Below are 26,747 nucleotides of genomic sequence, written 5' to 3' on the forward strand. Positions count from 1 at the left end.
TACAAAATCCAAAGGCCAGAGGACAAATGAGAGATGAATGATGAATGAGATAAAAAATCTAAATACCCACGTTTTATTTGTTACTCCATTCAAATTATCAAAACTGGTCCAGACGGTTTTATAGTTTGAAGCTACCCTGAAAATTTTAGGCGCGAAGAGCCTCAAAATTGGGTTGCAAAAATCTAACCGGAACAAACAAACAAGAAGGTGAGTGTAAAAATGAGAAAAATGTGGGTATATTTAGACCGAGGTAACAACATTAAGGGGCTCTATCTTTTATAAGTACCTACTTGGTAGTAAGAGGGGCGCGAAGGCTAAGGGCTCAAAATTTAGGGGCGCCAAAATCAGGAAATTTTGATTTCTTGCCTCGTCTGTTCGCCCATACTTTTAGGACGTATCAATACCAATTACCTTAGGTGTTAGGGTCACCTAACTAAATTTCAAATTTGTCAATTACAAAATTAACGTTACCTTATTACATAACAGAGAGTATTTTTTCGTCATTTATTGGTCATGTTTGCATTTACAACGTCTACCCTAGTCTAGATTGTCATGCACGATAATTATTTCATGTGAACTTTAGACAGTGAAATGTATGTAGTTTAACACGCCTATCACCTTTTAATCTGTTTCTGGTAATATTTTATGGCTAGAAATAAAAATATGAAAACCTGATGAAAATTTAGTATCTATGCTATTTTTAAGATTTCATTCGTCTTATTGTAAAACTAGAGTTAATGAATTATTGATTGAATACCGATTATAGACCTACAAAATAGACGTTTAGTAGATGTGAACTAGTGATGGTACAAAGTCCGCGTAGTTCAACACTCCATACATAAAACACATAGCGCACGGCCTTGGCAATGTTATTCTCGCGCCGAACGCGCATGTGATCGTAGCCGTTCGTTCTTTACTGTAGTAACTGAGTAAATTGTGCAAACTTTACGTAACGATATTAATGAATATAATACTCAGTTAGCGTACAAGTATTAATAGAATTTATATCGTTTGATGAAGTGACGTTAATAGTAATACAGTGTGTCTGTATTCCGTCATTGATAAAACATAACCTCTATGAAACCTAGCTTCTATTTTGCACAAATAGAAGTGTAGTAATACTAATAATACGACAGAGTTCCATGGATGTTAAATCTTTTTAACAAAAATGGCCACAAGCATTTTCTTCCGTGTAAATTTGAACTGTAGTGTCCCAAAATTAAAGTCGTCTTTACCAGTTGTGTATAAAAAACTTCATTCTCAGGTGAGTTTATTTTGGATTAAATAAAAATAGGTTGCTTGAATGCTAGTGCATGTTTATTATTGATTTACATCATGACCATTAATATTGTAAAACATTACTATTGTCTTTTACTATACTAAACAAAACTAAACTTAACGTTTTAACTGAAGGTAAACGATTTAAAAAAAACCTAGATTTTTATTTAAGTTTGTTTTATTATTTATAGATATTTGTTTTTTTTTTTATTTTTTGGTTCATATAAAACTCTTATTGCTCTTATAAATACCCTAATGATTCAATTAAATTTTCATAGAAGACTTCATGTTTTTTGGGCAAACCCCTACCTAAAAGTTTTTTTAGAAAGCCTATAGCCCTATAGATATCACTTTAGTCATTTGCATGCCAACGTAACCCATTTTACAAAATTCCAAAATTTAGTTTAAAAATTATATCATCATAGTATCTTATAATAATCTTCCAACGTCGAACGTTTTTAATTTTTGTTTTTTATTACTAACATTCGATTTCTATCCGTAGATTTACTACGTTCAGTGAAAACCACTTCGGCCAAAGTCCGAAACTACAAGTGTGGCCGTTTTACAATATCAAACTTGTATCAATAACGCATAATTAACCTTAACACCTAATATGGCAGTTTAGGGTGTTAACGTAAAAGGCTGTATCGATATTAATTGTTTTTAGGTCCTTTCCCAGTTACCCATGCTAAAACACCACAAATGGAATAACTTATTTTGATATTTATATATGAATATATCTCATTCTTCTTTTTGTAGATACCAATTAAAGAAATCCAGATCCCAACAAGTTGCGGTCACATCGCGGGAAAGTTATGGGGCAGTGGTGACCAGCGCCCCATACTGGCTCTACACGGCTGGCAAGACAATGCTGGCACTTGGGATCCTCTGATACCGATGATAATTAAAGACAGACCTATATTAGCTTTAGACTTCCCTGGACATGGATTGTCCTCAAGGATTCCTGCCGGTAAATAATTATCCCTACTAATATTATAAATGCGAAAGTAACTCTGTCTGTCTGTCTGTTACACTTTCATGTCCAAACCACTGGACTGATTTTAATGAAATTTGGTACAGAGATAGAGTCGACCTTGAGAAAGAACATAGGATAGTTTTTATCCCGGACTTTTGAAAACTTCTCTTGGAAGCGCGATATAACCGACCTCGACGCGGGCGAAGCCGCGGGCGAAAAGCTAGTTTTTACTAAATGTTAGATTAAATAATCAAGGTTGCATGCTGGCTTGGGCAGAAATCGCACTACGTTACGCTAATTTTTTTAGCCGATTTAGGTTAGTTAAACATGTTTTGATACTAATGCCACCACCATACTTATTATTATATTTTTTTGTTATTTTCAGGGGCGCAGTACTTTCAATGGGAACTACCAAGAATCATAAAATATATCCAAAACCATTTTAAATGGGATCAAGTGTCTTTATTAAGTCACTCAATGGGATCCATAGCATCGATGAGGTTTGCTTGCATATTCCCCGACGACGTCGACTTCTTTATAGCAGTGGACAGTTTGATATACGACGATTACGATTTAAATTTAGTTTTAAATAAGTTTGCAACTAACATAGTGAAAGGACTAACTGCGCTGCAACGTCTCGAGAAAGAGCCGCCAGCGTACACTATTGAAGAAGTTACTAAAAAGTGGCATTATGGAACGCGGAAGTCTGTCGATCTCGAGAGTGTAAAGTACTTATTGACAAGAGGTGTAAAACAGTCGAAGGCGGACCCCACTAAATATTATTACAGCCGCGACTCACGGCTGAAGTACATACTATTCACTCCTGAAGATAGAAAGTTTGTTGAAGCTCTAGTCAGGAGGTTGAAGGCTCCTACTTTATACGTGAAGGCGATAAACTCGCCATTTTCCGCAGACCCGTTCTCAGTTGAAATGAGAGAATTAATTGAACAATTGAATGACAAATACGAATTTCACTTTGTACCTGGGACTCATCATGTGCATTTGAACAACCCTGAAGTGTTAGCACCTCTAATTAAAAATTTTGTAGAGAAAAATAATTTAAGTTTGTGATCATCTAGACAACTTTCAGGTCTAAAAGTCTGAAAAAATATTTAAACATAAAGAAATCAGAATACTTAATTGATTTATTTATTGAAGGTGTTTACCAGACAGGGTTAACACTAAACTGAATTACTACTACATGTTAGTACTATTCAGCAAAGACTAAAGTACAGTAGTTGCTTAGTATTGGATATACTAAAATGTACAAACCTTTTAAATGTAATAATCTTGAACGAGAAATGAGAGAAGGTGGAAGGAACTACACTCTTAATAATTCTCCTGCTTGGAATTAAATTGATGATATTAATTTTTAACTACCTATGATATAATAATTTAGTAATTATAAATAACTGTATGTACGGTATAATAGGTACTAAAACATGTGTGATGTGATATTATATTATTTATTCTACAAGTATTATCCACTGTTACCAAGTTATAAATAAGTACAATACATGTTGTTTAATAAGAATATTATTTATTACTCACTACATATAAGGATACATATTTGTTTTGGCTAATATTATTATGAATCCTCACCATTACATGAAATATCATTGCTAGAATTTGAAGGACTAAGATTTTCGCAAACGTAAGCTCCCTTCCTCATGGGTAGTACCTTTAACAGTGCTTCTTGCCAAGGCATTCCTTCACATACTCTTAGCACAATCTCAAATACTGTAATTAAAAAATATAGATATTATTATTAACTTCAAAACTCTAATATTATTATTTATTTACTTGTAAAATATGTTTACCATGATCAATTGTTAAGACTTTCCTAGTTTTCATATTAATGTATTTGTCTAACGGGAGTTGAGCATGTCTTATGCCTTGTTCTTCAGCTATTTTATGACAAAGGCCCTGAAAATTGAAATAGATATCATTATTAAGTCATTGTGAAATATGGATATTAAGTACATATTTTTTAGATATTCACTTTATTGTACATTTATATGACTACAGTGCTTAAATATCTTCTAACATAAAACACAAATTTTATACTGCATTCAGTGGGTATATTGCACGGCACTGTATGTGCTGTAGTAAGTTTGATTCATTGAAAGGGCAAGCATTTATTGCTAAGTATTTGGTGAAACCAAAAATTTACTGTATAAAAGAAAAAAAAACATTAATGAAACTTAACAAAGTTTTAAAATTCCAATACTGTCATAATAAACTCTCTTCTTGTATACACTATTGATCGTCTTTACCTCAGGGTATATGTTACACTGCCATTTAATATTCATGATCATTATACTGCATTTTAATCTCAACATTTCGTAATTACCTTTAGCAGCTTTAGGACTTTAGCAGCACATATTTATTATATGTGGGTCTACCATCACATCTCAAAGTAATATTTTTGTCATTCTGTGACTGCCCAATACATGGCATAGAGAGGCCTCTCTATTGCACAACCCCTGTAATATAACTTTAAGATGTGGAGTCAAGCCCTACATCAGGAATAGCAAAACTTTTTGAGTGGATTTAGAACAAAGTCCTATAAAAACTGTGAGACTCATGACTACTGTAAATATGTCTTAAAAAATTGGAAATCTGAACTCACCTTGTGTTTATTGTGATCAACTAAACCACCAATGATATAAGCTGTGTTTTCTTCAAATTTTTCAATTACATTATTTGATTCACTTGTTAAGTAGACTATGTTTTCCTTAGGAAATACTTCTAGGTATGGCTCTTCATGATAATTAATCTGTAACATAATAATACTTTTTTTTGTGAGGTGTAAGATATTTTATTATTTTCTAAGAAAATATATGAAAAATTAAATTATTTATTAAACACATTTGTTTCATTGCTAATTCCAATAATATTATGAAAATATAACATAAGAATATTTTTTTTATTTTACATGTCTTAACTACCATATCTACAAAATGAATTTTGTCAACTCTTCAAAGAATTGATCAACGATGTCAAATAAGGTTATTAATATTTTCTTACGAGATCATGCAGTGTTCATATAAAGTTAAGACAAGTACCCAAATACAATAAATATCGCTACTTACATCCCAATGTTCATACCCGTTATGCCTTGACATATCACTTTTAGATTTTTCTCCTAGACTAGTAATGTGGAACTGCACTGGTGTTTCCGATCTCCTGTTTATAGAATAACATCGGAGTATTTGTTTTATTACTTTAAACCTATCCTTCTCCATCATTAAATGATCAAAACTAAGATCTATTACTATTGCAGTACTTCTTTTCGGTCTTTCCAATTTCATTTTCTTTAGTGCTTTTCTGTTCGGCCCTAGGTCAATATTTGCTTCTTTTGCCTCTCTCCGCCTCTCCTTTGCTCTTGCTTTTTCTGTAGCTCGTTTCTCCGCCTTCCTATTTTCCCATTTCACTTTTTTTAACCACTTACGCATTTGATTTTTTGTAAATGGTCTTGGGATCTCATTGCCATCATCATCTTTTAAACCAGAATCTATTGTTATGTCGAATAGGGAAAATTGTGGAAAATCTCTTTCGTCATATTCGTTGCTTTTAGTAGCACAATCTTTAGAAGTGGTATCATTTGAATTATTCATTGCAAAGCCCGTTTTTATTAGATATTGGGAACTAGATTTCAAGTTAAATTATACCTGTCCAATACACTTATTATATACGTGTATTAAAATAAAATTACTATTTAAACATCACTATAATTTGTAACAAATTATTCTGAAAGTCACAAATAACAGAAATGTTAATAAATCCAATTCTTACTGGATTACAATAATAAAATATTGCTTTTAACTTAAATTTTAGGTTATACTTGTTGTCAAAGTCATTGTGCCTGCTTGTCAGTTGTCGAACAACTAAACGTATCAGGATTTATCAAAGACAGTATACTCTAGGATTTATTCATCCTAATTTAATCCTAAAGCACTAAAATTATAAAACAGTCTTCTAAAAGTATTTTACTTACATAATAACAGGCTATAAAAGTTTTAAAATGAAAATTTAAATATAAGAACAATAATTTCACGAAATAAAGAGCATTTTTACGCAACCATAATTGTGGTTTTTGTCTCCGTGCAAATAAGGCATCAAGAAACTTTGCAGGAAAATTATGGTTCTACAGACAATTCGATCGATCTTCAATTGGGAAATCCAAAGTAAACAACAAATCCCGCACGAGAGTCTTATGCCACCTCCACACGTAGGCGGATGCGTCTGCAGACGTCGGCGGACGCATCCGCAGATGAATCTCTGCGAGCCGTCCACACATACGTAGATCGATCAGTCTGTGTTGGTTCTCGTCAGATGCAACACGTATGCACGCAAAATGGATATGGTGACCTTACCTGCTGCAGCTATTTGTTTATTTAGGACCTACAGTAAACTCAACTCAATTTGTTAACTACCTACAGTTAAATAAAATGAATGATTCTTGTTCTTACAAAATGTTTATTTTTGTGGTATTTATTATAAGATTCCACAGGAAATTTTCAGCTTGATACATCTCCAGGAATTTGAATGACGAGAAAGAAAGGCAATGCAAAAAAAAACGGTTAATGTAACGCGTGCACTCTCATTCGCTTCCCGATGAACACTGATGCGTCGCCAGACGTGTGGCTGTGGACTGACCACTCACTCGCGCCAGATCCCTTTGATCTGTGCCACAAAAAACGACAAACAACGGATATGTGCCGGACGCCTCTGCCGACGTCAAATAACTACCGCAGACGAGCGAGTCACCCCCTCTACACGTCGGCGGACGCGTCCGCCGATGCCATCTGCAAATGCATCCGCCTGCGTGTAGAGGCGGCGTTAGTCATATCAGACAAACATACTTATAAACAACAATAATCAAAATATTAATTTAATTTTGTCCACCAATAACTTGCTACAAACAAATGCTAATATGAAAAGTAATTGGTAGTCTTCTAAGGTTTAGACAGTACAGTGGAAATAAGTACCTAAAATAAAGTAAGCATTATTGAAACTTTAAAAATTATATATAAAAGTTTAAGTAACCTTTTTAACCTCCGCGATAGGAGAACACAAGATAATAAATAGACTTACTCTCGTTTACCTACTCATTTATTTATAATTCCTATCTCAGACGGAGCGTTGTCTTGTGATAATGTCTTCTGTAAGTATCTTGTTTACTATTTTTATTGTACGGGGCATAGAATATTTTACAAGCGAATTTGATAATTTCTTATTTTCTAAAACTTCTTTCGAGCCCTTAAAAATAATGAAGATCTCTAAGCATAATCAATGTTTTAATAAAATGTATCGAGTATTGAAATTAAATTGTAGGATAGGTATCAACTTTGGGGGGGATGCTTCGAAGAGGAACCCTCGGCAGTGTTACGAAGATTAAATGACTCCTTAGCAGTTGATTCTCGATTATTTCATGAAGACATACAAGGAAGCCTTGGTTGGGCTGAAGAGCTACATCAGAGCGGACACCTTAATGCTCAGGATTATAAGGAAATAAAGGATGGGCTTAATAAGGTAAGCTTAAACCGTGTGCTTCATATTTGTGACTGTAGTGAAATAAGTATAATTAAAAATTTAAAAATTAAAGTATGTTCTCTATATATATCTAATTTCGAAATTAGATAGAATAATAGCATAGAGTGTAAGCACATCTACATCATGTATTTTTGCAAACGTCTTGCTCATTTCAAATCGAACCGGTAGTAGGTACTTATTTACGTACTTAGGTAACATCAATGAGAGTAGAAAAATAGAAAACTCTATGATGTTAATAAATCAGGTTAAATCTCTTAAATTGCTAATAATACAAGTAGTAAAAAACTTATATTAAGAACATTTCCAGGTCGAAACGGATGTAGAAAAGGAGATGAAAGATAATGGTCGTTTAAATGATCCTGAGGAAGATATCCACTCGGTGGTTGAGCGTCGTTTGTTTAAGTATGCTGGTGACGCCGCGCTTCGGCTTCACACAGCTCGCAGTCGAAACGACCAGTCCGCTACCGATACAAGATTGTGGATGCTGGGTGCCTTGCCCAGGTTACATTACGCAATTAAGGAGCTGATAACGGTATAACTTTTTATTAAAACTCCACATTTTAAGATTAGTGCCTAATAGTGTACGCCAGCTTACTAAAATCCTTGACTAACCTTTTTTTGCCAGGTTTTGGTAAACCGAGCTAGCAACGAAATAGATGTGATTGCGCCAGGGTATACTCATCTGCAGCGCGCTCAACCAATACGGTGGAGTCATTTCCTCTTGAGGTATGTAATTAAACTACTTAGGTAATCGTATGCACACTTCTTGGCAATATCTTAGCTACAATCCCTAAAGTACCTACTTCGTATTTCAGTCATGCTTGGGCACTTGTCGATGATGTGACCAGACTGGAAGAACAGAAGACCCGACTTAATCGTTGCCCATTAGGAAGCGGTGCTATCGCAGGCTGTGCTCTTGCCATTGACAGAATTAGACTGGCCAGAAACCTGGGCTTTGAAGATGCTACTCCTAACTCTATCTTTGCCGTTGGTTCCAGGGATCATTTGGGTAGGCATGAAACACAGACTTAACCATGTAACACAAACGTTACTTAGAAACATTAAACTAACTATAGAAGTTTTTGTTTGATCGTTTAACCTTCGAAGTTTATTATCTTTACAGTGGAGTTTTTCAATTGGGCATCATTGTGTGGCGTGCATTTGAGCAGAATAGCAGAAGACCTCATAATATACAGCACTCAAGAGTTCAACATAGTACGCTTTTCTGATCAATTCTCTACTGGATCCAGCTTGATGCCTCAAAAGCGTAACCCGGACGGCTTGGAGCTTATCCGAGGTGCCGCAGGCCTCTTACTCGGGGATGCTTTGTCCTTCAGCTGCGTATTGAAAGGACTACCAAGCACATACAACAAAGATCTCCAATCAGACAAAGAGCTTCTGTTTAGATCTTACGATAGACTGATGGACTGTTTGACAGTTGCTATAGGTACCATCAGAACTATGGAAGTAAGTAAACTCTCTTGTGATTATTATTATTTTCTTGCCGAAAACGTCCCTTCGTCGGTAAAAGGCCTTCTTACTTTTCTTCCACTTGTCTCTCTTATGCCGAGAATGACCAGCTTGGTAATTATAAAGCTTGGATCTGCCTCGCTGTAGTCAACGTATAAAATATAATTAAATATGACCCATCCATTCATTTCTACAGGTTAACTCTGAGAGGGCTTTGAGTTCTCTCGACCCTGGTATGCTGGCAACAGACTTGGCCCATGCTCTGGTCCGCCGCGGGATTCCCTTCCGAAGAGCACATCACTTTGTGGGCTCTGTCCTGCGCCGCGCTACTGCACTTAATGTTACCCTCAAGGAGTTACCTTACGAAGAATATTATAATATTTGGTAAGTTTTTAGGTACTTATTTATAAATAATTGGAAGTTAGTTAATAAAGGCGACGCTGGAGAGCGAACGAATTTACTTTCTGGAATTTATATTACTTTTTTAAGAAATCTTCACTGGTTCTTATAGTACATACCTAAACGTGTTTTAAATCTTCTAAAATCTTTTAACAGTCCCGAATTCGGATCAAAGGATGAACTCGAAGCTATCTTCTCCTGGGACACAAGTGTGGAGCAATACACTAGTTTGGGAGGCACCGCGAAGTCAGCAGTACTCCATCAAATAAGTACGCTGCGCAAATGGCTTGAAAACCAACAGTGGCTATGCAAGCACTAACCCTTATGAAGTATGGTAAAAAAATAATAAAATGTGCTCTTTTCGTTTTTTTTTTTGTTTTCTTGTGTCCATTTTATAAAACCCTCGTCTCACGGTGTACGAAATTGATCTCCTCCAAAAGGGTCGACCGATTCTCATAAAATTTCGTGTGCGTAAAAGCTTGAGGACTGAGAATCGGACAACATCTATGTATTTTCATACCCCCAAGAGCATTTTTTTTTTCATTCGTATAATTGTACAGTTTTTTTTCGCATTATGGCAAAACAAAGTTTGCTGGGACAGCTAGTATACTACTGTATACCTACAGCATGTTTGTGTTCTCTAAAGGTAACTTAATTAAACAAGCCGATCGACCGAACCCAGTTTAATCGCGTCATAAACCTAGAAGTTGAAATATATCTTCTTCAAAAATGGGAAACTATTTCGGCACCTACGTCAGATGATATCAATCTAATCGGAACACGTACGTAAAAGTAAACAGCAAGGGAACCAATTAGGATACGGCGATTGTTCTTCTCTATGATAGGTCGTTTAGTCTTGATTAAATGCCTAATGTTCTTACGAATAGTTCGATTTCCCTTTTATACTTAGTCACATAATTATAAGAATTATACCGGTAAACTGGGTTAACTGGACAGAAATCTTTGGATTAAGGTATTGATCACCAACAAAATACTTAACAGTTTAACCTAAATAAGGCTACGAAATAAATTTTCAAATATTATATATAAGAATTTAAACTACTCGGTAGCTATAGTACAGTGGCAGACAAGGAAAACAAAATATAAATCTATGAACGCTAATAAATTACATGCCAATATCGTTAATAGATAAGTAAAAATAAAAGTATGACGTAAGTTAAGTTGACAAGTACACGGACAACGAAGGGTTGTAAGGGTTGCGGAGTGCCGCCACCGCCAGCTGTCCCGCGCACCGTCCGTGGGCCGTCGCACCGCTTCCGCCCGATTGCGCGCCCTGCGAGAAAAACAACGAGGCTTCACCCCCCGGCCGCCCACCATGCTTTCCCATTTAACCGCCGCCGCTACACTCCACCATTACCATTCAGAGAGCCGAACGGGCACCATAATATTTGCACCTATCGTGCACTCGGGCTTATCCATACTTTTCTTACGTGAAAGTGTGTGTTCAAAATCAAATTTTATTTTATTTATTTAAAACTTTTGAACTATACGGTGAGTAGTGACTTTTTGTCCTTGTTTTTAATATAAAAAAAAATAGTCCTACAGAAAATATATAAGGAAAATAAATATCCTGATCGTTATATCAAAATACTTAATAAGATAGCGGCGCCCTAAGCGGCAGCACTTATATGAGGTGCTCTAAATTTGTGAGTGTAATAATATTGGTAATAAACGAAGCGAGCTTACCAGATAGTGATAAGGTAAACCAGCGATATCAATTTTAGCTTAAGGTACCGCTGGTGGTGATCGATGTATAGGGATCAGTCTTAAAAGAAAATATGTATCTTTGCAAAATTGTGTTTATTTATATCAATAGCTAAGTAGGTGAGGAGACCTTTTAATAAATTCAGGCAATACCAAATAATGGTTTTACTTCTGTGATAGTGGATACAAAATTATTGTAATTTTTTAGTTACTCACCATGGCGGTTTTCCTTCGTCGTGCACTCTTGCTGCTGATGGCGCTGGTTCTTGTTCCTGAGATATCGGCCAGCAATTATAAGGAGGAGCCTGAAGTTGGATTGTACGGAGAAGACGTACCGGACTCCTACGAAACAAATGAAAGGGTAAAAAAAAATATTATTAGATTCTATACCTACTCTTTTATGATTCATTTCTTGTATTTTTCAAATAATTGTAAAGTAAATGTATTCTATTATTTACACTTTGTTTTAAGTAGCAGCAGCAGTTTGTGATTTACCTACGTACCTATTAGGTAGATTATGACGAGTTTCAATGTTGACGCTCATTGATATCGCAAATTGACTTGCGTGAAGGGATATTTAATGTGTAGGTAACGTGCCTCTATCTAACAAAAAAATGGACTTGGCAACCTTTTTTAGGCATCCAACGCACCAAAACCAGCCGTAGCCACCTTGCACATTCCCAACATAACTGCCATACTTCTACCGAAATACATAAACATATTGGTGTGCTTATTTGACCTACTCGACAAGAAATCGAGTCGAAATCGAGTTATATTATTTACGATTATATATCATTTATATCAATGCAATTATGTATAAACATCAGCTGACCAAAACGTGTGAAGTGCTTTGTTGTGTGCAGTCGATTTCATTAACATAATAAGTCAATAATTCAAACTCTAGTGAAATGCTCTTGTCAAAAGACTTTTTTTAACATGGTCTCGGCACATTTCTTGCGCGCGGGCTTTGACTGCTTTACCAGACTTATTGACGTACCTATACAAGCCTCCAACCAGGGCCCCAATTCTGCTATTTACAGCGGCTGATGAATGAATGGCAGTTGGATTAAATTTGAAACTATTCCTATTCTCTTAAAATTTTTTTTAATACAATAACTGGAAATTTATTGCACTGAACGTGAGTGTTCCGTCCCGTACTGAATTTCCAATATTTGTGTTTGAAAAATGCTCAGAATAATAAGAGTAGTGCGAATTTAATGCAATTGACAGTCATTAATCGGCCACTTTACATAGCAGAATCGGGGCCCTGGCCTAAATTCAGTTAATGGCAAGTGGCAACCCCTGCGGGTTTCGGACCGAGCACAAGTTTTTGAGTGTCCGTTAAGGCTGCTCTTTCGTAAAAAGCTTGAAAAAAGCGTGCAGATGAAACAGCTTTTCGTCGGCACTTACAGAGAATTTATATCTGCAAAAAATAGTTAGTAATCTACATGATATGATACGTAAATTGGTTTAGCCATAATTTTTCTATTGGCATCACAAGTAAAAAAATCGAAAATAATTGATTGAGAAATATGTCTGATTTCTATATTAACTATTTAAAAATGCGTCCCGTATAAATACTGCATCTATATCACCCCCGCACTCGTCCAAATGAAGAAGGTCACTAGCGAGAATACAAGCCTTAAGAACAGAAAAAGAAAGCTGGATCTAAGTTTGGACTTTGTCTTTATAGCTACTTTGAGCGGGTCCGACCACCTTGAACTAAGAACGGAAGGACAACAGTTAACTTTGTACAACCTATTGACCAAAATTATGTACACACGAGAGGTTCAATAACGTATGCTTTGCTGAGGGGAAAATGCGGTCGCATATCTAAATCTAATTATGCAAATCTATAACAATATGATCATGATCTTTTAACGCTCATATCTATTTAATCCTATGGGAGATCTCGACTTTACCGTAAAACGTCATATCTACTGACGCACGTGCGACGGGATAGAATATTTAATTTTATCTCAATATTTAGTATGTATTTATAAAACGTAAGAGTACATAAACTTAGTACTCGATTTCAAATATTCTATGTTGTAACTTTGTAAGTACAGATGTTTAAGATAAAAGCTCACTATCACTGGATACGAGTTGTGTCGGGTAACGCATCAGTGGCATCATAAAACCTGTTATTAATTTTTAGCCTATCAAGTCGTTTGTACCGGTACCGAATGCATTTTTATTTGTGGCGGTCAATTTCGAAATAGATAAAATCACGGGAACGTGCAGATTAGATAATAGGGTTAACAATAGTTTGCATAACACTCTCAGGCACTCGAGAGAGGTTGGAATATTTAATTAACAAATTAATTATGCTGTTTACTCTTCATATCAAATAGTAAATTTTTTTTTTAGATATCAGATTATCGCAATAGTCATTTATGCTGCGATATAATTTGGGAATTGTATCAGCTCTTAATAGCTTGTTGGGTTACCATATTATAATACGTGTAGAATGTAGAGTAACAATAGTAAGGTTTTGTACAAGCGTAGTGTTAATTCAATATTTTATTTTCAGTTCAATCGCCAAATTCATTCAATGATCAACGCCTACAGGGATGACATGCTGAACGAACGCATGGTGATTGAAACAAACTCACTGGTAGACACGAAATACAAAGCCTGGAAACGCAACGCAGACTTAATAAACTCGCTCCTGGCCTTGCCCAAAGGCCTGAATGACGCAGGACGTTAGGCTGTGATCATAGCCTTGGCATTCTAGTTTTAAAGTCCTTAATTTCAATTTAATTTGTAATACTTGGGGTTCTGTATTTAAACAAGAAAGCATTTTCGTTTCAAAACATATAATTATTGTACCATATTTTTAATTCTACACTAATTTTACCTTCATTGAGGTTCACCACTAAAAATACGAGGTATTTACACAGTGTAACTACACAAGTATGTTGAATTATAATTTGAAACATTATGTGCATTCAACATTTGGCCGACACATACTTCAAAACGAACAAATCTTTTGCGCGTCAGACTCTAGATACATTTACATATAATAATGAAAAAATATTTTTTTTTATGTTATATTACAAATACATACATCAACAATGGCAAAGAGTTACAAGGAAATATTTAAATTTTAAGTAATTGTGTATTTGATTCATAAGTACATCAAATAACATTATATACATGAGCTTGTTGTTATCTATTATAACGTTGTTTGCAAATGTCGACTGCATGATTTAATTGCAATATATAGAATACTTATAAAAATGGCAGTTTTCTTTCATTTATAACTCTGATCATTGTCTAACATCGAATTTTGTTATTAATCCGTCACATGATGATGGTCATCTTCGTTTAGTTTTTTTTTATATTAACATTATCTGCTTCTGCCTGGGGCTTGCACGGGATTTTAGTGTTTATTCATCATAGCCTCGGTAATGGAACCTAGCTTTTTCTTCTGCAATTAAAGTACCCACAGCACGTATTGAGATAACTATTTGTCGAGCACGAAGCTAGTTCAGAACGACATTACACTAGTTAAAATGAGTGAAAAGTCTATCGGTGGTCGCGCCGGGCGGCGCGCCGTCGCTAGAACTTGAGCGAGAAGCCGGGCGCCACGTTGAGCGAGCGCTGGTGCAGCTGGAAGCCGCGCGCCTCGTCCGAGTCGGCGCGCGCGTACTGCGCGTAGGCCGCGCCGCCCGCCGGCGGCCGCGGGCTGTGCGTGCTGCGACGGTTGCCCTCCGACTTGGCGGGCCACGTCGGGAACATGGCCGGCTCGATGGCCACCGGCTGCTCCTGTACACACAGAGACCCCCGTCAGATATCAATCCACATGTAACAATGCCCATGCAATCCTACTACTATTATAAAGGCGAAAGTTTGTAAGTATGGATGTATGGATGTTTGTTACTCTTTCACGTAAAAACTACTGAATGGATTTGAATGAAACTTTACCACAATATAGCTTATACATCAGAATAACACATAGGCTACAATTTTTGAGGTTTCTAATGTGAGGTCGTAAAAAAGCACATTTTTTGCGCTTACATTGCAAACGCTGACTGAATCCTACAAGATAGATTGAAGGCAGATAGATAGATAGAAGGCAGGTATAAATTATAACTCATATCTTCTAACCACGCGGACGAAGTCGCGGGCAACAGCTAGTAATCTACATATTTTTTCATGATAATGTCATTTGAAATCGATATTTACCTTAAAGTAGGCATGCTCCAACGCTGCATCGGCCGTCACTCTTCTTGCTGGATTATATGTTAGAAATCCTTGCAGCAAAGACATGCCTGTATCAGTCAGCAGCTCGGAACCTATTCGCTGTCTAAGACCACCAGAAGGATGTTCGGCAAATGTCATTTTTTGTACTGCAGGTAATTCACTGTAACCAGGCCAAATCATTTCTGATGGTGTGCCCATATCCTGCAAAAAATAATCAATATTACACATTATTCTGTAAATAGTTGCTAGTTATGATTAAAAAGAAATGCAGAGTTCAGTACCTTAAATATTCTATTGAGTTGATCTACTTCAGATTTCCCCGGGAACAATGGATTCATAGTTATAAACTCAGCGAATATGCAGCCTACGCTCCATATATCGATAGGCGTCGAGTATTCCTTGCAGCACAAGAGTAATTCGGGCGCACGGTACCATAGTGTCACTACAATTGGTGTATATTGGCGGAGTGGGGATCCATACTCCCTGGCTAACCCAAAGTCTCCAACCTATAAAATAAATCACATGTCAGTTCACCACATGTCCAAACAACGTTAATTTCTCAGTAGAAAGTAAATCAGCACATACAAAACTAACTTATGAAGGATTACTAAAAATAGCAACCATTTAGCATCGCAATAAAACACACAACATATATTATCTTACTTTCCATAAATGAAGGTGCGGAGGTAACTAAAACCATGAATAAAATAAGAGAGGCTTGGTCAGTCAGATCACGCTGGCGAAGCCGCCGAACGCTGGTAATGTATAGACACACAACACCCACCTTTAAAACTCCTTTGTGCGAAAGCAAAAGATTACTAGTTTTAAGATCTCTATGTAAGATCCAGTTGTCGTGTAGGTGATGAACGGCCTTTAGTAATTGAACCATTAAACACTTAACTTCTCCTGTGAAGACAAATAAGGATCATTCAGACACTTTCGGAAACAGATCGTGCACAGTTTTATTGGACTAAGGCCCGATTTTTCAATCGTCAGATAACTTTTATCTGAGGAATGAACATGGCCGTTTGACATATTTTCTATACAAAAGCTGTCAAAGGGTCAAACATATTCGTCGAATAAAAGTTATCTGGCGATTGGAAAATCGGCCCTCAATTAATTTAAATCGTTAAACAACATTTTTAACATACCCGGTAAAAATACTTGTTTCTTTCCTCTCATCGTCTCCATAAGACTCCTCAAGTCATGTTCAACATAGTCCATGACAATGAATATTTTATCCATATTGGAACCCACCACGATCTCGCGCACAGTGACTATGTTAGGATGCTGGCCCTGCAACAGCGGAACAGAATGTGCGACTTGTTAGTACGACGGCAAAGACAACCTTATTTCATAAAAATACCTTATTTACATTAACCCAATGGAGCATAACATACACTAAAAATGAAGGCTTCACAATACATACACAAAAATGGATTTGGAGAACCGGGTGAATATCAGAATCCATTTTGATATCTAGCTCCACATGAAGTACATTTGTATAGTTTAAGGAAAATTCTTATTTGAAATTACAGCGGTTATTATGTGTACGAAAATATGCAACTTTTTATAGTGTACAGGTCGCAATCCGAGCAATAAATTTACTTTATTTAATGCAAACTTTTTTGGAAAATAAAACAATACTTGATGAATATTTTTAACGGAAGATTACTATATCAATCAATTTAGCCCTTCTAGACAAAGCGGTCTCCGAAGTTGCAAAAACAATCTTCACTGGATGTTTTGTTTTGCAATATAACATATAATCGACAACACTACAATGACAAAAGATGTGTGATTTATTTTACTTTTGTGTGATAGATACATATAAACATTTTATATAGATTTTATATGTATGAACATATTTGCTACAAAACGAATAAAGACAATCCAAAATATTATTTCACTGCACATATTCCAGAAATTGTGTACTGATATGAAATTTACATGAAATTAATGTGATATTAATTATTTCATGCAATTTTCATACACGACAATGTTGTGTACATTGTGTACAATATTCACATGGAATTTTTGAAATGTTCAGAGTAATAATTTGGCAAATATGCTACAAAAATATGTACCTATAAATCTAAGCTCTTAAGGTGAGGTAATTCGTGTACATAATAATTAATACACAATATAAAAAATGGTAGACATGTAGGATTTATAATAACAAAATACGAAATATAGCCTGTAATTTATGGATCGATTGATGATAAATATAGTTTGCAAAAAGATTTAGTATCCTCTGCACAGGATACAGTGTGAACTTTTAAAATAATAAAAATGTTAATAAATATATCGTACACATATTGTGAAGTGAACATTTTTAGTCTAAAAGTGGTATTGCACGATTTTGTTGTTGAAAAGAAATTTAAACATTCTAAACATATTGATTCCAAAAATGTCAAGACAAATCCGCAATAGGTATGTTTAGCAAATCACAATATAGTAATCTCTTAAACAAATTGAATCGTTACAAAATGACTGTGGGTAAGGACAAAACCAATAGATTGTACTCCTGTCAACAGACACATGGAATAGTCTAATATTCATGATAAGTAAATTATCAATCAACGGTTTAATTAAAGTACGAAAACAAACATTGACAGTAACATGCACACATAGTATTAGTGGACGTTAAGTTGTCTACATTATTTAATTAAACCATTGATAGTAATACCCCTTATCGTGATTGAAGATAATTAAAATCACGCAACACGCGCATCACGTAATGAACACTATATTTATGAATATGTTGCTTTAACAATTGAATACAGTGTACGTGATTTTAATTTTATAAGTTTTTACGTTTTCTTACAGCTAATAAACATAGTTTACACATGAAAGAAGTAAATACGATCATGGAAGTTTTTGTAAGCAATGCATAATATAAAATATTGCTCAAGATACTTTCCACAACCATTATCTTCATAAATAAATATGAATCACTTGCCAGAAACATTTTGTAATTCCTATAAACCAATGCAGAACTTAATAAGTAAAAAATATTAATTACACATTTCATTTCCTCGCCGAAGACGTGTCGATTTACCCTACGGTGGAATGGAAGATTGTTTACGAAGTTTCCGGGTTGTGGTCGTTAAACTAAGCAGTACATATAACTAAAATGAGTTACGACTTCCACGACATCGTACAATTATGAATGTAACATGCCTTATACTGTATTCACAACAAGGGCTCGCTGTGCACGCAAAAATCTTATTTGCTTTCTGTTATTCGATAATAGTAGTTGGTAGAATTTTACGAACATCGAAAGTTACTCCGCAATAACGCATTCTAATAAACAAATCATCTTTAAAAAAACAAGCTTTACATATATATCATGTATTAATAACGTTAGTCTTGTAATTTGCACCGAAAACCAGATGTAACTGACACAAGTCTCCAGACGCTGAATCAACCTGAAATAATCCTCAAGACATCTAACGAGAAAATCATAACACATCTTACACTTAAAAAAGCAGGTCGAACATTTCTGAACGACTGCACTACAATACAATCACACGTAACTTGTGTTTTACGTTTAAACTAACTACAAAGACCAAGCATTTATTATGTTTAAAAGCAAATGCAGATGCCAAGAAGTAAAAAATCTACAAAACAGAAACTGTTTAAGGCCATAGATATCAGCTTTGATTTTAATCAAAGAGCGTATCCGAGATATTTCAGATTATCACCACCAACGACCACGCACCAGATCGGACGCTGTCGCACCTTTGAAATTACTGCGACGGAGGCATCTGTGCTATCATGGATGACCCAATACTTCTGCAGTACGTGCTGCTGTATGATCGTTAATGATGAGGTATAAGATCTAAAACCAACATGAGTGTAATTAGTCTTAATAGAGTGAATGTGTTATGTGCAACCCAGCAACGAATAATAGAATTTAGGCGATTATATTAAATTACGGTTATTATTTTTTTGGTTCATTAGCTGTAAAACCCACGGTTGAACCAAAACAAAAGCTTGCCTTCTAACAGTCTGATACTAGAAAAGGTTATTTCAGCTAAGTTATGTTTCAAGTTCAGCACGTGGCCACTTAGCAAGATTTCGATGTTGAACCCATCTGCAGTGGAACTTCGCTCTTGGATTTTCCTGGATTGCGGTTGAAAAAATATTTGACGATAAGCTAGGATGTAAATACTGCCATGTTTGGGAGGATGCCAACCTGGTAATATTTCCAAAAAATATTGAAAACACACATTTATCATTTTACGAGGACGCATTTCAGTACTCTTTTACTTTGATTAAATTAATATCCATTAAAGCGTCTTCATAAAATATAGAAATACGCAAAAAATACATGGTTTACGGTATTTTCTACTATAAACCATGTGCATGCTAACTACGTTCCTTAACTTTTACTTACATAGAGATAAACAAGCTAGAAGTAAATTTCTTGTAATAATATTATATTGATTTATTATCAAAATGTGGTTTGGTATGTAGTTAATTTAAAATCACCACAATTTAACGATTTCCTCAGCTGTTCGTCAAATATTTTATGTACCGATTATCCAGTTTCAGTAAAGTTTTCAGCCAAATTTCAAGCATATTAAAGTAGTAATAATTTAACTTGTAAAAGGTCGGACTTCTCCCAAATAATTGAAATTTGTCAGCTTGAAAGCCGACTGAAATCTGAGCATATAAATATGTGGCCGTAAGCTGTCTCATAACTATAATTAACGTACAAATGCACTAGCATAACACTTTTTTATATTATATCAGTGTATTTGCTTAAGTTAAAACTACCTACCTTTTTGTAAGTAAGCTTGTTACATTATTAACATATATACAAATTAAAAAAAGAAGTGTAAAGGTTCCGGAATCGATAAATCCGTTTGACTGCAACATGTTGATTTTGTTTTTGACTCGAACATTAATCATATTATTGTTGCATTAAACTATTTTGTTTGAGTCAAATCAAAATTTACGTGTATGAGTCAAACATCTTGACGAACTCAAAACTCTGAGGCTAAGCCCATGACGCATAATGGTTGATTTTTACAGGACTATTTTAAAATAACGACCATTATGCGTAAATTTCGCTATAAACTTTGATAGTCAGAAAAGGCAGAATTAATCGCTTTTACTATTTATTTTTAGTATTAGTTGAATAACCGAATCTTTCTACAAACAGGTTAAAAAACAGAATATGATTGACACTGGATGGTTCGAGCAAGATATACTGGCGAATTGTATCATAACAAAAGCCTTCTTATTGTTTATAGTTTTATACAGTTTTGTAGAATTATTGTTAAACAATATGTATTTACAATTATTTAACTCATCAATAAACAAACACACTAGCTGTTTGTATTTTGGCAACAAAAATCTTTATAATGTGTAAGCATTATATTAAAACAAAACAATCTATACTCACCAACTGCAAACAATAACTATTTTTGACAAAATGAGAAATTTACATATCATGCTTTTTGTCCTCAAAATAAGAGTTCCAATAAGATCAATTCACCCTTTTCTGACTGTTCAAAATAAATAATGATACGGATTATGCTGGAAACCTGGACGTTCTAATGCGAAGGTAAAGCACGCCTTACTAATTAATAAAAGACTTTCGTTAAACATTATCGTAAAGAAAAGTGCGTTATCTATGTCATACCACATCGTTATACTCTCCTTCACTTACAGTAGTGTCCCCTAACTTTACCTCTGTTACTGGTTTCTGGTAGACAAAGCCGAGGCGATTATCTTGATGATCATAATATGTACTTGCATCGTTATCTTAATGTAACCTTCGATGTTCGTATTCTAAGCATTGTATATTGGAAATTACTTTTGTCGAGCATCAAATTTGCAGATGTAGAACGCAACAAGAAGAAAGCATTGAAGGGTTTTCCCCCTGGAATAAATTCCTAAGATACTTAGGCCCGCCCGTGTATCGAAGTTGTTAACCCTTGCAATTGGGTCACACCTCTAGCACAACCCTCTTGCAGGTAAGAGGTGCCGGGCCTGTTGGAATAAAATACAAGGCATTAATGACATGAATTCAACACAGGAGCCATCGAGTGCTTCACAGCTCGCGGCTCAATCGCTAGCACATATTAAAGAGTAAAAATATTTAAAAGAAATACCTTTTAAAAAAGAGCAGTGATGCATTGTGATGGCTCAAGTGAGCTTACAGTATAAAGAATAAAAATGTGATCCTACCTTCAATAATGTGTTAATCTCTCTCAGAGATGTGATGGGGAATCCTTCCTTCTCCTTTTCCATTTTGAGTCGTTTTAGAGCAACAATTTCGTCAGTGGTTTTATCACGTGCTCTGTAAACCACTCCATATGCGCCTTCTTCTATTCTATTTAGACATTGAAACTCCTCAACTGACCGACAACCCTATAAATACGATTAATACACCATTAATACCTTATCCATAAAATGATATGATATGGCCGATACATCATCTTTAATTAGCATTTTACATTGCTAAGTGTGAGACCTGAACATAATACCCATCTCTAACTAGACTTGTAATACTTGGTTTTGCAAAAGTATGAAGTCTGTTTAATATATTCTGATGAGCCAAGCATTTATAGTCTAGGTTTATAAGAATGTCTCTCCTCCAGTCACCTGAAAAGTAATTTTGCTTTTCTTTTTGGAATAAAGCATTTATATTAAAATAACAGTTTTTTTTTTTCTTTTGATTATTGTCCAAGCATGAGATTCTGATGATGATTAAAGTGAGTTCTGGAAGTTATGAAATGTTTACTAGATAATAGGTAACAATTAGAAATGTTTTACCTGTAGTGCAGGGAAGTAAGGTGGCAGGGCATTAATAGCTTCCTCTCTCTGTCTTGTTTCCTCATCATCTTCATTAGGTTTAATTTCTTCCTCAGCAGGCTTTCCATTTTCACCAGGAGGGGGAGGTGAGAACGAATGGGATCTGCTTCTGCTCTTAGATCTGGATAATGACCTGAAACTTAAAATTAAATTAATGTAGTGTTGGTAGGCTTGATAAATAATGACAAAGAATTAAAGTACAGCAAAATAATTTGTTTAATTACCTGTGTGAGCCATGAGATGATGGTAGAGAGTCATGCTTGGACTTGGGGCTTGGTGATTTTGACTTTGATTTGGATGGTGGTCTTGTCTTCTCGTTAATTCGTTCTTTTTCCTTGTCTTCTTTCTCAGCCTTTTCATCATCCTTATTTTCTTCATCCTCTTCTGATTTAGAGTCTGCTGCTGAGTCCGATTCAGTGCTTGAGCTGTCATCATCAGTTTCACTGTTTGTGTGCTCACCTGAAATAAATATAATTTATAAAGTCTAACTGAAACCTTTAATTTTATATAATGACAAGATCTTATTAGAGAAAAAGTGACTACTATGCTGTAAGTAGGGCCTTAAGGGTAATCCAACAATGTAACCAAACTGCGTACCTTCTTCATGCTCTGAATGTGGTGATTCACTCTTCATTTCTACATCACTAGAATCTGATACGGTAACCACAGAATCGCCATAGTTAGGTGAATTACTTGTCTTGGTTTTCTTAGTGGCTGCATCATCAGGTGAAACAGAACGTTTTTTGCCGCGTCTTCGGTGCTCTTGTCTCCTGGCTTCCAATTCTGTGCGCGATTCATGTTTTCTTTTTTCCCTTTCTTTATCTTAAACAAAGTTTTTTATCTTTATTTAACTATTTTAACAATTCATACAGTTGCCATTAAATTAATTCATGAAATTTTTAGTAATATGCATTAATATCATGACTAAACAAAAAAATAAAAACTATTGCATCCTTACCGGCAAACAAAACTTTGTTCTTCCTATGCTCTTGATGTTTATCTAGTGATGAATGACGAGAAGAAGGTTTACTTTCCTTTTCATAATAATCAGAACCTTTCTTGACATCTTGACCTTGTAATTCTTTTGATATTCTTTTATTCAATAATCTTGTTCTTAAGTCTTCTAATTCCTTATCTCCAGATGTCCTGTCTCTATTTTCTTTTTCATTATTATGATTTGTGTGGCCTTCTTCAGCCAACAATCTTAATCTGGACTCTATTCTTTCATTGTGTTTCCGTTCAGCCTCTGAATATTTGTATTGTCTATCGCGATTTAGATACATGTCTCGTTGCTGTTCATTTTTGTCCTTGTACATTTCCTTTTCTTTATAGACATCTCTAGATCTAGTGGCATCTCTAAAAGAAGGATCTCTGTACATGTCTCTCTCCCTGTATAAATGTTCCCTTTCTCTGTAAGGGTCCTTTTCTCTATAGACTTCTTTTTCTTTGTACATTTCTTTTTCTCTCTCACGGTAAAATTCTTTTTCCCTCATATCTTTAGTATCTCTGTAAACCTCTTTGCCCTCTCTGTACATTTCTTTATCTCTATTATAAGCTTCTTTTTCTCGGTATGCCTCCTTGTCCCTAAATGTTTCTTTATTATCTCTATATAGTTCTTTCTCTCTATAATATGGTTTTTCCCTATAGTAGTCTTTGGCCGTATCCTCACGATCAGAATTCTTAGTAATCTCTCGTTTAGTTTTGTCAGACTTATCTCGTTCCCTGTTGAAAAAGGTTTATGATTGATCTATAACATTCCCAATGTCAGTAGGATGACAGACCTTAAAGCACATAATATAAGATATATAAAATGTTATAAGAATAGGAACCTAAGAAAATAAGTTTAATGTTTGATGCACAATTTAAAGACAATTACTTTAATGTATTTAGCAAATGTTATACAGTTTAGCAAAACTCAAACTCTGCTTTAAATCGGCTTCAACAGATTTAAGAAAAACTATACAGTCACATGCAAATATTTAAAAGCTATACAATTATTTATTATGCTATTATACAGAATCTAAATAACAATTCAGAAGCACTTTGGCAATAATAATCGATATAAGAAAATATTGTTTAGTATGTACTATAAATAAAGTAAAGTTACCTGTACAGATGTTTCTTTTCTTTCCTGACAGTATCTTTATATCTATCTTTTGCAGTCCGCTTATGGCCTCTTTTATCTCGATGTGAAGTACGAATCACTGCTTGAGGAGGCTTTATTATCAAGGAATCAGCATTGTCTCGATCTTCATCAGATAAACTATAAATCACCATAAGTATATTTTAGAAAAAACTATAAGAATACCAAATTATAACGAATTATAGAGGATTTGAAAACCTAAAGACATAGCAACATAATTTTATGTTACCATTTCACCTATATAACCTTAACATCATAGGTTATTTAAGCTGTTGAAAATAACAGGACAAAACAAATTACAGAAAAATTGACTCATGCAACGCGTTCGTATACGCTTTGGCCCAACTTGTAAACGGGCAGCTGAAAAGCAAAGAAAATGAATTCTTTGACTAAAACGTTGAGTAATTAATCGTTTATCAATCGTGCAACCGATGATCGAACCCAAAATTTCTACTTGGTTTAAACGAAAGTAACATGTGAACATGTGAACTGCGTTTACATGAAAATGTAAGAAATATGTAACGAAACAACGCAATCAAAGCAGTGTAGTAGTTCCGGATTACTTTGTTAGAATTATGACATGATACGTTAATAAAATCTTTCAGAAAGCTAATAACGTTTGTCAATAAAACTGTTGGTAACAATAGTCGCATAAAATAACATACCTGAAGTCCATTTCGTCATGAACTGGGCTACGCGCTAATTCCCCATCCTCACTCTGATCATCTTCGTAATTACTCATGATCGAACTTTGCTAAGTAATCCTAAAGAGTAAACCAACACACGGGAATCGAAACTGTAACCACGAACCACTATGACTAAATACAACAAGTAAATAAGTTCCAAGAGTAAAATTTTATACGGAAAATACAATTTCTTTGTACCACGAACGTAAAATTCTTTACACACTCACGCTCGAAAGTAACGCCATTTTGTTTAGTAGAATTGTTTTTTTTTAAAGATAGAATATTTTACTCTATGGCGTTACATTTAGTCTTAGATACTAAATCTATGCATTTAGTATTATGGCCTTTTCCTTGGATTTTTTCAATCTTAAACTCTGTTTCGGGTTTCGATCTCAGGTTTAAATGATATTTCCATATATTTCGTAAGCGAAAATAAAACTATATAATGATGGCATAGTAAGCTCGTAGCTGAGAGATGACCTACAACAATTAAGGTGCGGCCTCATGGAGTCGCTCGTCGCTCGTTTTCACCGAGAAATATGGTCACGTTACCCCAATATAAATTTCCCGCGACTCGAAATTTTGCTGATCAGGACGCGACCCTGTGTTGATGAGTTCCTAACCTCATTCGTACCCCGTCGCAGTGATACAAATAAAAGCAATAGGATTGTATAAAAATAACGATAAAATAGAGTTTTTTTTTAGATTTTTTCGATTCCATTATTTACGCGAATTAATTTAAAGACCTTTGCAGCACCACTTTTATATCGACTTGTCTCGCCGCTTACTCTCGATCGTTTTTCTTTTCACTCCTCAATTCTTTAGTGTATTAAATATCTATGATCCTTTCCCAGCGACAAATTTCAGCATTTTGAGCTTTATCGCTACATATCACGATTATCACGAGACCAGATTTGTCGCTGCAACTGAGCCACGAGTGACTCCAAGAGGCTGCACCTTTTGGGTTATTGCGGTTAAGCACCCTCTTTTGCGTTGCGTTAGCTGTCTGACGATATATGTTTTAACATTGAATTAAAAAGTTTCCCAATTATATTAACGGAAAAGTAAATTACTCTGCTGAGTTCAAGTCGGCGGCACTGTGTGCATGGTATATGGATGACTGCGATTTTTAAATTATTTCTGATGATCGAACCAGGTTGGATAAAAATAATAATTTCGGGAATATTATGAATCTACAAGGGAGAAGATTTAATTAAATACTATTTGTAAACAGCAATCTTTATTTGTCATTAATTAATTCATTTTTTTATTTAATAAATATTACTGTAAATGATGAATATTTCCCTACTATAATTCATAATCTTTTCACTTGTTTGATTAATAAATGAGGAAAAAGGTAATATAATTTAAAAGAACTATAACAACCTGTTTAGTAAATAGTCAGTCAAAATATATTTATAGTCGATTTCACAGGTGGTGTAATACAATAACTTTCTTTTGTTCTCAGCTT

At 34.9% G+C, this 26,747-nt stretch overlaps 5 protein-coding genes across 8 annotated transcripts; 3 read left to right on the forward strand and 2 right to left on the reverse strand.

Moving 5' to 3' along the window:
- The first annotated feature begins 830 nt into the window (after positions 1-830).
- LOC113504604 (serine hydrolase-like protein) lies at positions 831-3,549 on the forward strand. The gene is made up of 3 exons (XM_026886995.1): positions 831-1,264; positions 2,038-2,248; positions 2,640-3,549. Exons 1-3 carry the CDS (start codon positions 1,169-1,171, stop codon positions 3,323-3,325), a joined length of 993 nt encoding a protein of 330 aa, XP_026742796.1. The 5' UTR covers positions 831-1,168; the 3' UTR covers positions 3,326-3,549.
- Positions 3,550-3,703: 154 nt separating this feature from the next.
- Positions 3,704-6,133, reverse strand: LOC113504605 (tRNA methyltransferase 10 homolog A). The gene is made up of 4 exons (XM_026886996.1): positions 5,350-6,133; positions 4,887-5,033; positions 4,075-4,180; positions 3,704-3,994 (listed from the first exon to the last, which is right to left on the reverse strand). Exons 1-4 carry the CDS (start codon positions 5,872-5,874, stop codon positions 3,843-3,845), a joined length of 930 nt encoding a protein of 309 aa, XP_026742797.1. The 5' UTR covers positions 5,875-6,133; the 3' UTR covers positions 3,704-3,842.
- A 1,152-nt stretch (positions 6,134-7,285) lies between these two features.
- Positions 7,286-10,050, forward strand: LOC113504603 (argininosuccinate lyase). Its single transcript, XM_026886994.1, has 8 exons — positions 7,286-7,424; positions 7,595-7,792; positions 8,121-8,345; positions 8,439-8,539; positions 8,629-8,822; positions 8,937-9,280; positions 9,480-9,667; positions 9,839-10,050. Exons 1-8 carry the CDS (start codon positions 7,416-7,418, stop codon positions 9,999-10,001), a joined length of 1,422 nt encoding a protein of 473 aa, XP_026742795.1. The 5' UTR covers positions 7,286-7,415; the 3' UTR covers positions 10,002-10,050.
- Positions 10,051-10,264: 214 nt separating this feature from the next.
- Positions 10,265-14,428, forward strand: LOC113504606. Of its 2 annotated transcripts, none has more exons than XM_026886999.1 (3): positions 10,265-11,194; positions 11,616-11,768; positions 13,941-14,428. In XM_026886999.1, exons 2-3 carry the CDS (start codon positions 11,625-11,627, stop codon positions 14,115-14,117), a joined length of 321 nt encoding a protein of 106 aa, XP_026742800.1. In that variant the 5' UTR covers positions 10,265-11,194; positions 11,616-11,624; the 3' UTR covers positions 14,118-14,428. The 2 variants fall into 2 exon arrangements, with proteins under 2 accessions (XP_026742800.1, XP_026742799.1); XM_026886998.1 differs by lacking the exon at positions 10,265-11,194 and adding an exon at positions 11,276-11,403.
- Positions 14,210-25,536, reverse strand: LOC113504602 (cyclin-dependent kinase 11B). 3 transcript variants are annotated; one of them, XM_026886992.1, is made up of 12 exons: positions 25,256-25,536; positions 24,555-24,710; positions 23,406-24,169; positions 23,045-23,263; positions 22,672-22,906; positions 22,409-22,586; positions 21,821-22,003; positions 16,768-16,912; positions 16,401-16,522; positions 15,898-16,122; positions 15,599-15,817; positions 14,210-15,178 (listed from the first exon to the last, which is right to left on the reverse strand). In XM_026886992.1, exons 1-12 carry the CDS (start codon positions 25,330-25,332, stop codon positions 14,972-14,974), a joined length of 2,730 nt encoding a protein of 909 aa, XP_026742793.1. In that variant the 5' UTR covers positions 25,333-25,536; the 3' UTR covers positions 14,210-14,971. The 3 variants fall into 3 exon arrangements, with proteins under 3 accessions (XP_026742793.1, XP_026742794.1, XP_026742792.1); XM_026886993.1 differs by having other exon boundaries at positions 22,409-22,580; positions 23,045-23,269; XM_026886991.1 differs by having other exon boundaries at positions 23,045-23,269.
- Positions 25,537-26,747: the final 1,211 nt, after the last annotated feature.

The sequence above is a fragment of the Trichoplusia ni genome, chromosome 22, assembly GCF_003590095.1.
Source record: "Trichoplusia ni isolate ovarian cell line Hi5 chromosome 22, tn1, whole genome shotgun sequence".
NCBI classification, from domain to species: domain Eukaryota; kingdom Metazoa; phylum Arthropoda; class Insecta; order Lepidoptera; family Noctuidae; genus Trichoplusia; species Trichoplusia ni.

What these genes read in the sequence shown, in the direction of transcription:
- LOC113504604 (XM_026886995.1), top strand. Translation starts at nt 1,169, where the DNA reads ATGGCCACAAGCATTTTCTTCCGTGTAAATTTGAACTGTAGTGTCCCA. An exon ending in ATAAAAAACTTCATTCTCAG is followed by an intron (nt 1,265 to 2,037) that starts GTGAGTTTATTT and finishes TTCTTTTTGTAG; the next exon opens with ATACCAATTAAAGAAATCCA. An exon ending in GTCCTCAAGGATTCCTGCCG is followed by an intron (nt 2,249 to 2,639) that starts GTAAATAATTAT and finishes TGTTATTTTCAG; the next exon opens with GGGCGCAGTACTTTCAATGG.
- LOC113504605 (XM_026886996.1), bottom strand. Translation starts at nt 5,874, where the DNA reads ATGAATAATTCAAATGATACCACTTCTAAAGATTGTGCTACTAAAAGC. An exon ending in ACGGGTATGAACATTGGGAT is followed by an intron (nt 5,034 to 5,349) that starts GTAAGTAGCGAT and finishes ATTATGTTACAG; the next exon opens with ATTAATTATCATGAAGAGCC. An exon ending in TTGATCACAATAAACACAAG is followed by an intron (nt 4,181 to 4,886) that starts GTGAGTTCAGAT and finishes TTCAATTTTCAG; the next exon opens with GGCCTTTGTCATAAAATAGC.
- LOC113504603 (XM_026886994.1), top strand. An exon ending in CAATTAAGGAGCTGATAACG is followed by an intron (nt 8,346 to 8,438) that starts GTATAACTTTTT and finishes TTTTTTTGCCAG; the next exon opens with GTTTTGGTAAACCGAGCTAG. An exon ending in GAAGAATATTATAATATTTG is followed by an intron (nt 9,668 to 9,838) that starts GTAAGTTTTTAG and finishes ATCTTTTAACAG; the next exon opens with TCCCGAATTCGGATCAAAGG.
- LOC113504606 (XM_026886998.1), top strand. Translation starts at nt 11,332, where the DNA reads ATGAGGTGCTCTAAATTTGTGAGTGTAATAATATTGGTAATAAACGAA. An exon ending in GCTTACCAGATAGTGATAAG is followed by an intron (nt 11,404 to 11,615) that starts GTAAACCAGCGA and finishes GTAATTTTTTAG; the next exon opens with TTACTCACCATGGCGGTTTT. An exon ending in CCTACGAAACAAATGAAAGG is followed by an intron (nt 11,769 to 13,940) that starts GTAAAAAAAAAT and finishes TTTTATTTTCAG; the next exon opens with TTCAATCGCCAAATTCATTC.
- LOC113504602 (XM_026886991.1), bottom strand. Translation starts at nt 25,332, where the DNA reads ATGAGTAATTACGAAGATGATCAGAGTGAGGATGGGGAATTAGCGCGT. An exon ending in CTTACTTCCCTGCACTACAG is followed by an intron (nt 22,004 to 22,408) that starts GTAAAACATTTC and finishes TCGTATTTATAG; the next exon opens with GGTTGTCGGTCAGTTGAGGA. An exon ending in AACTCAATAGAATATTTAAG is followed by an intron (nt 15,818 to 15,897) that starts GTACTGAACTCT and finishes TATTTTTTGCAG; the next exon opens with GATATGGGCACACCATCAGA.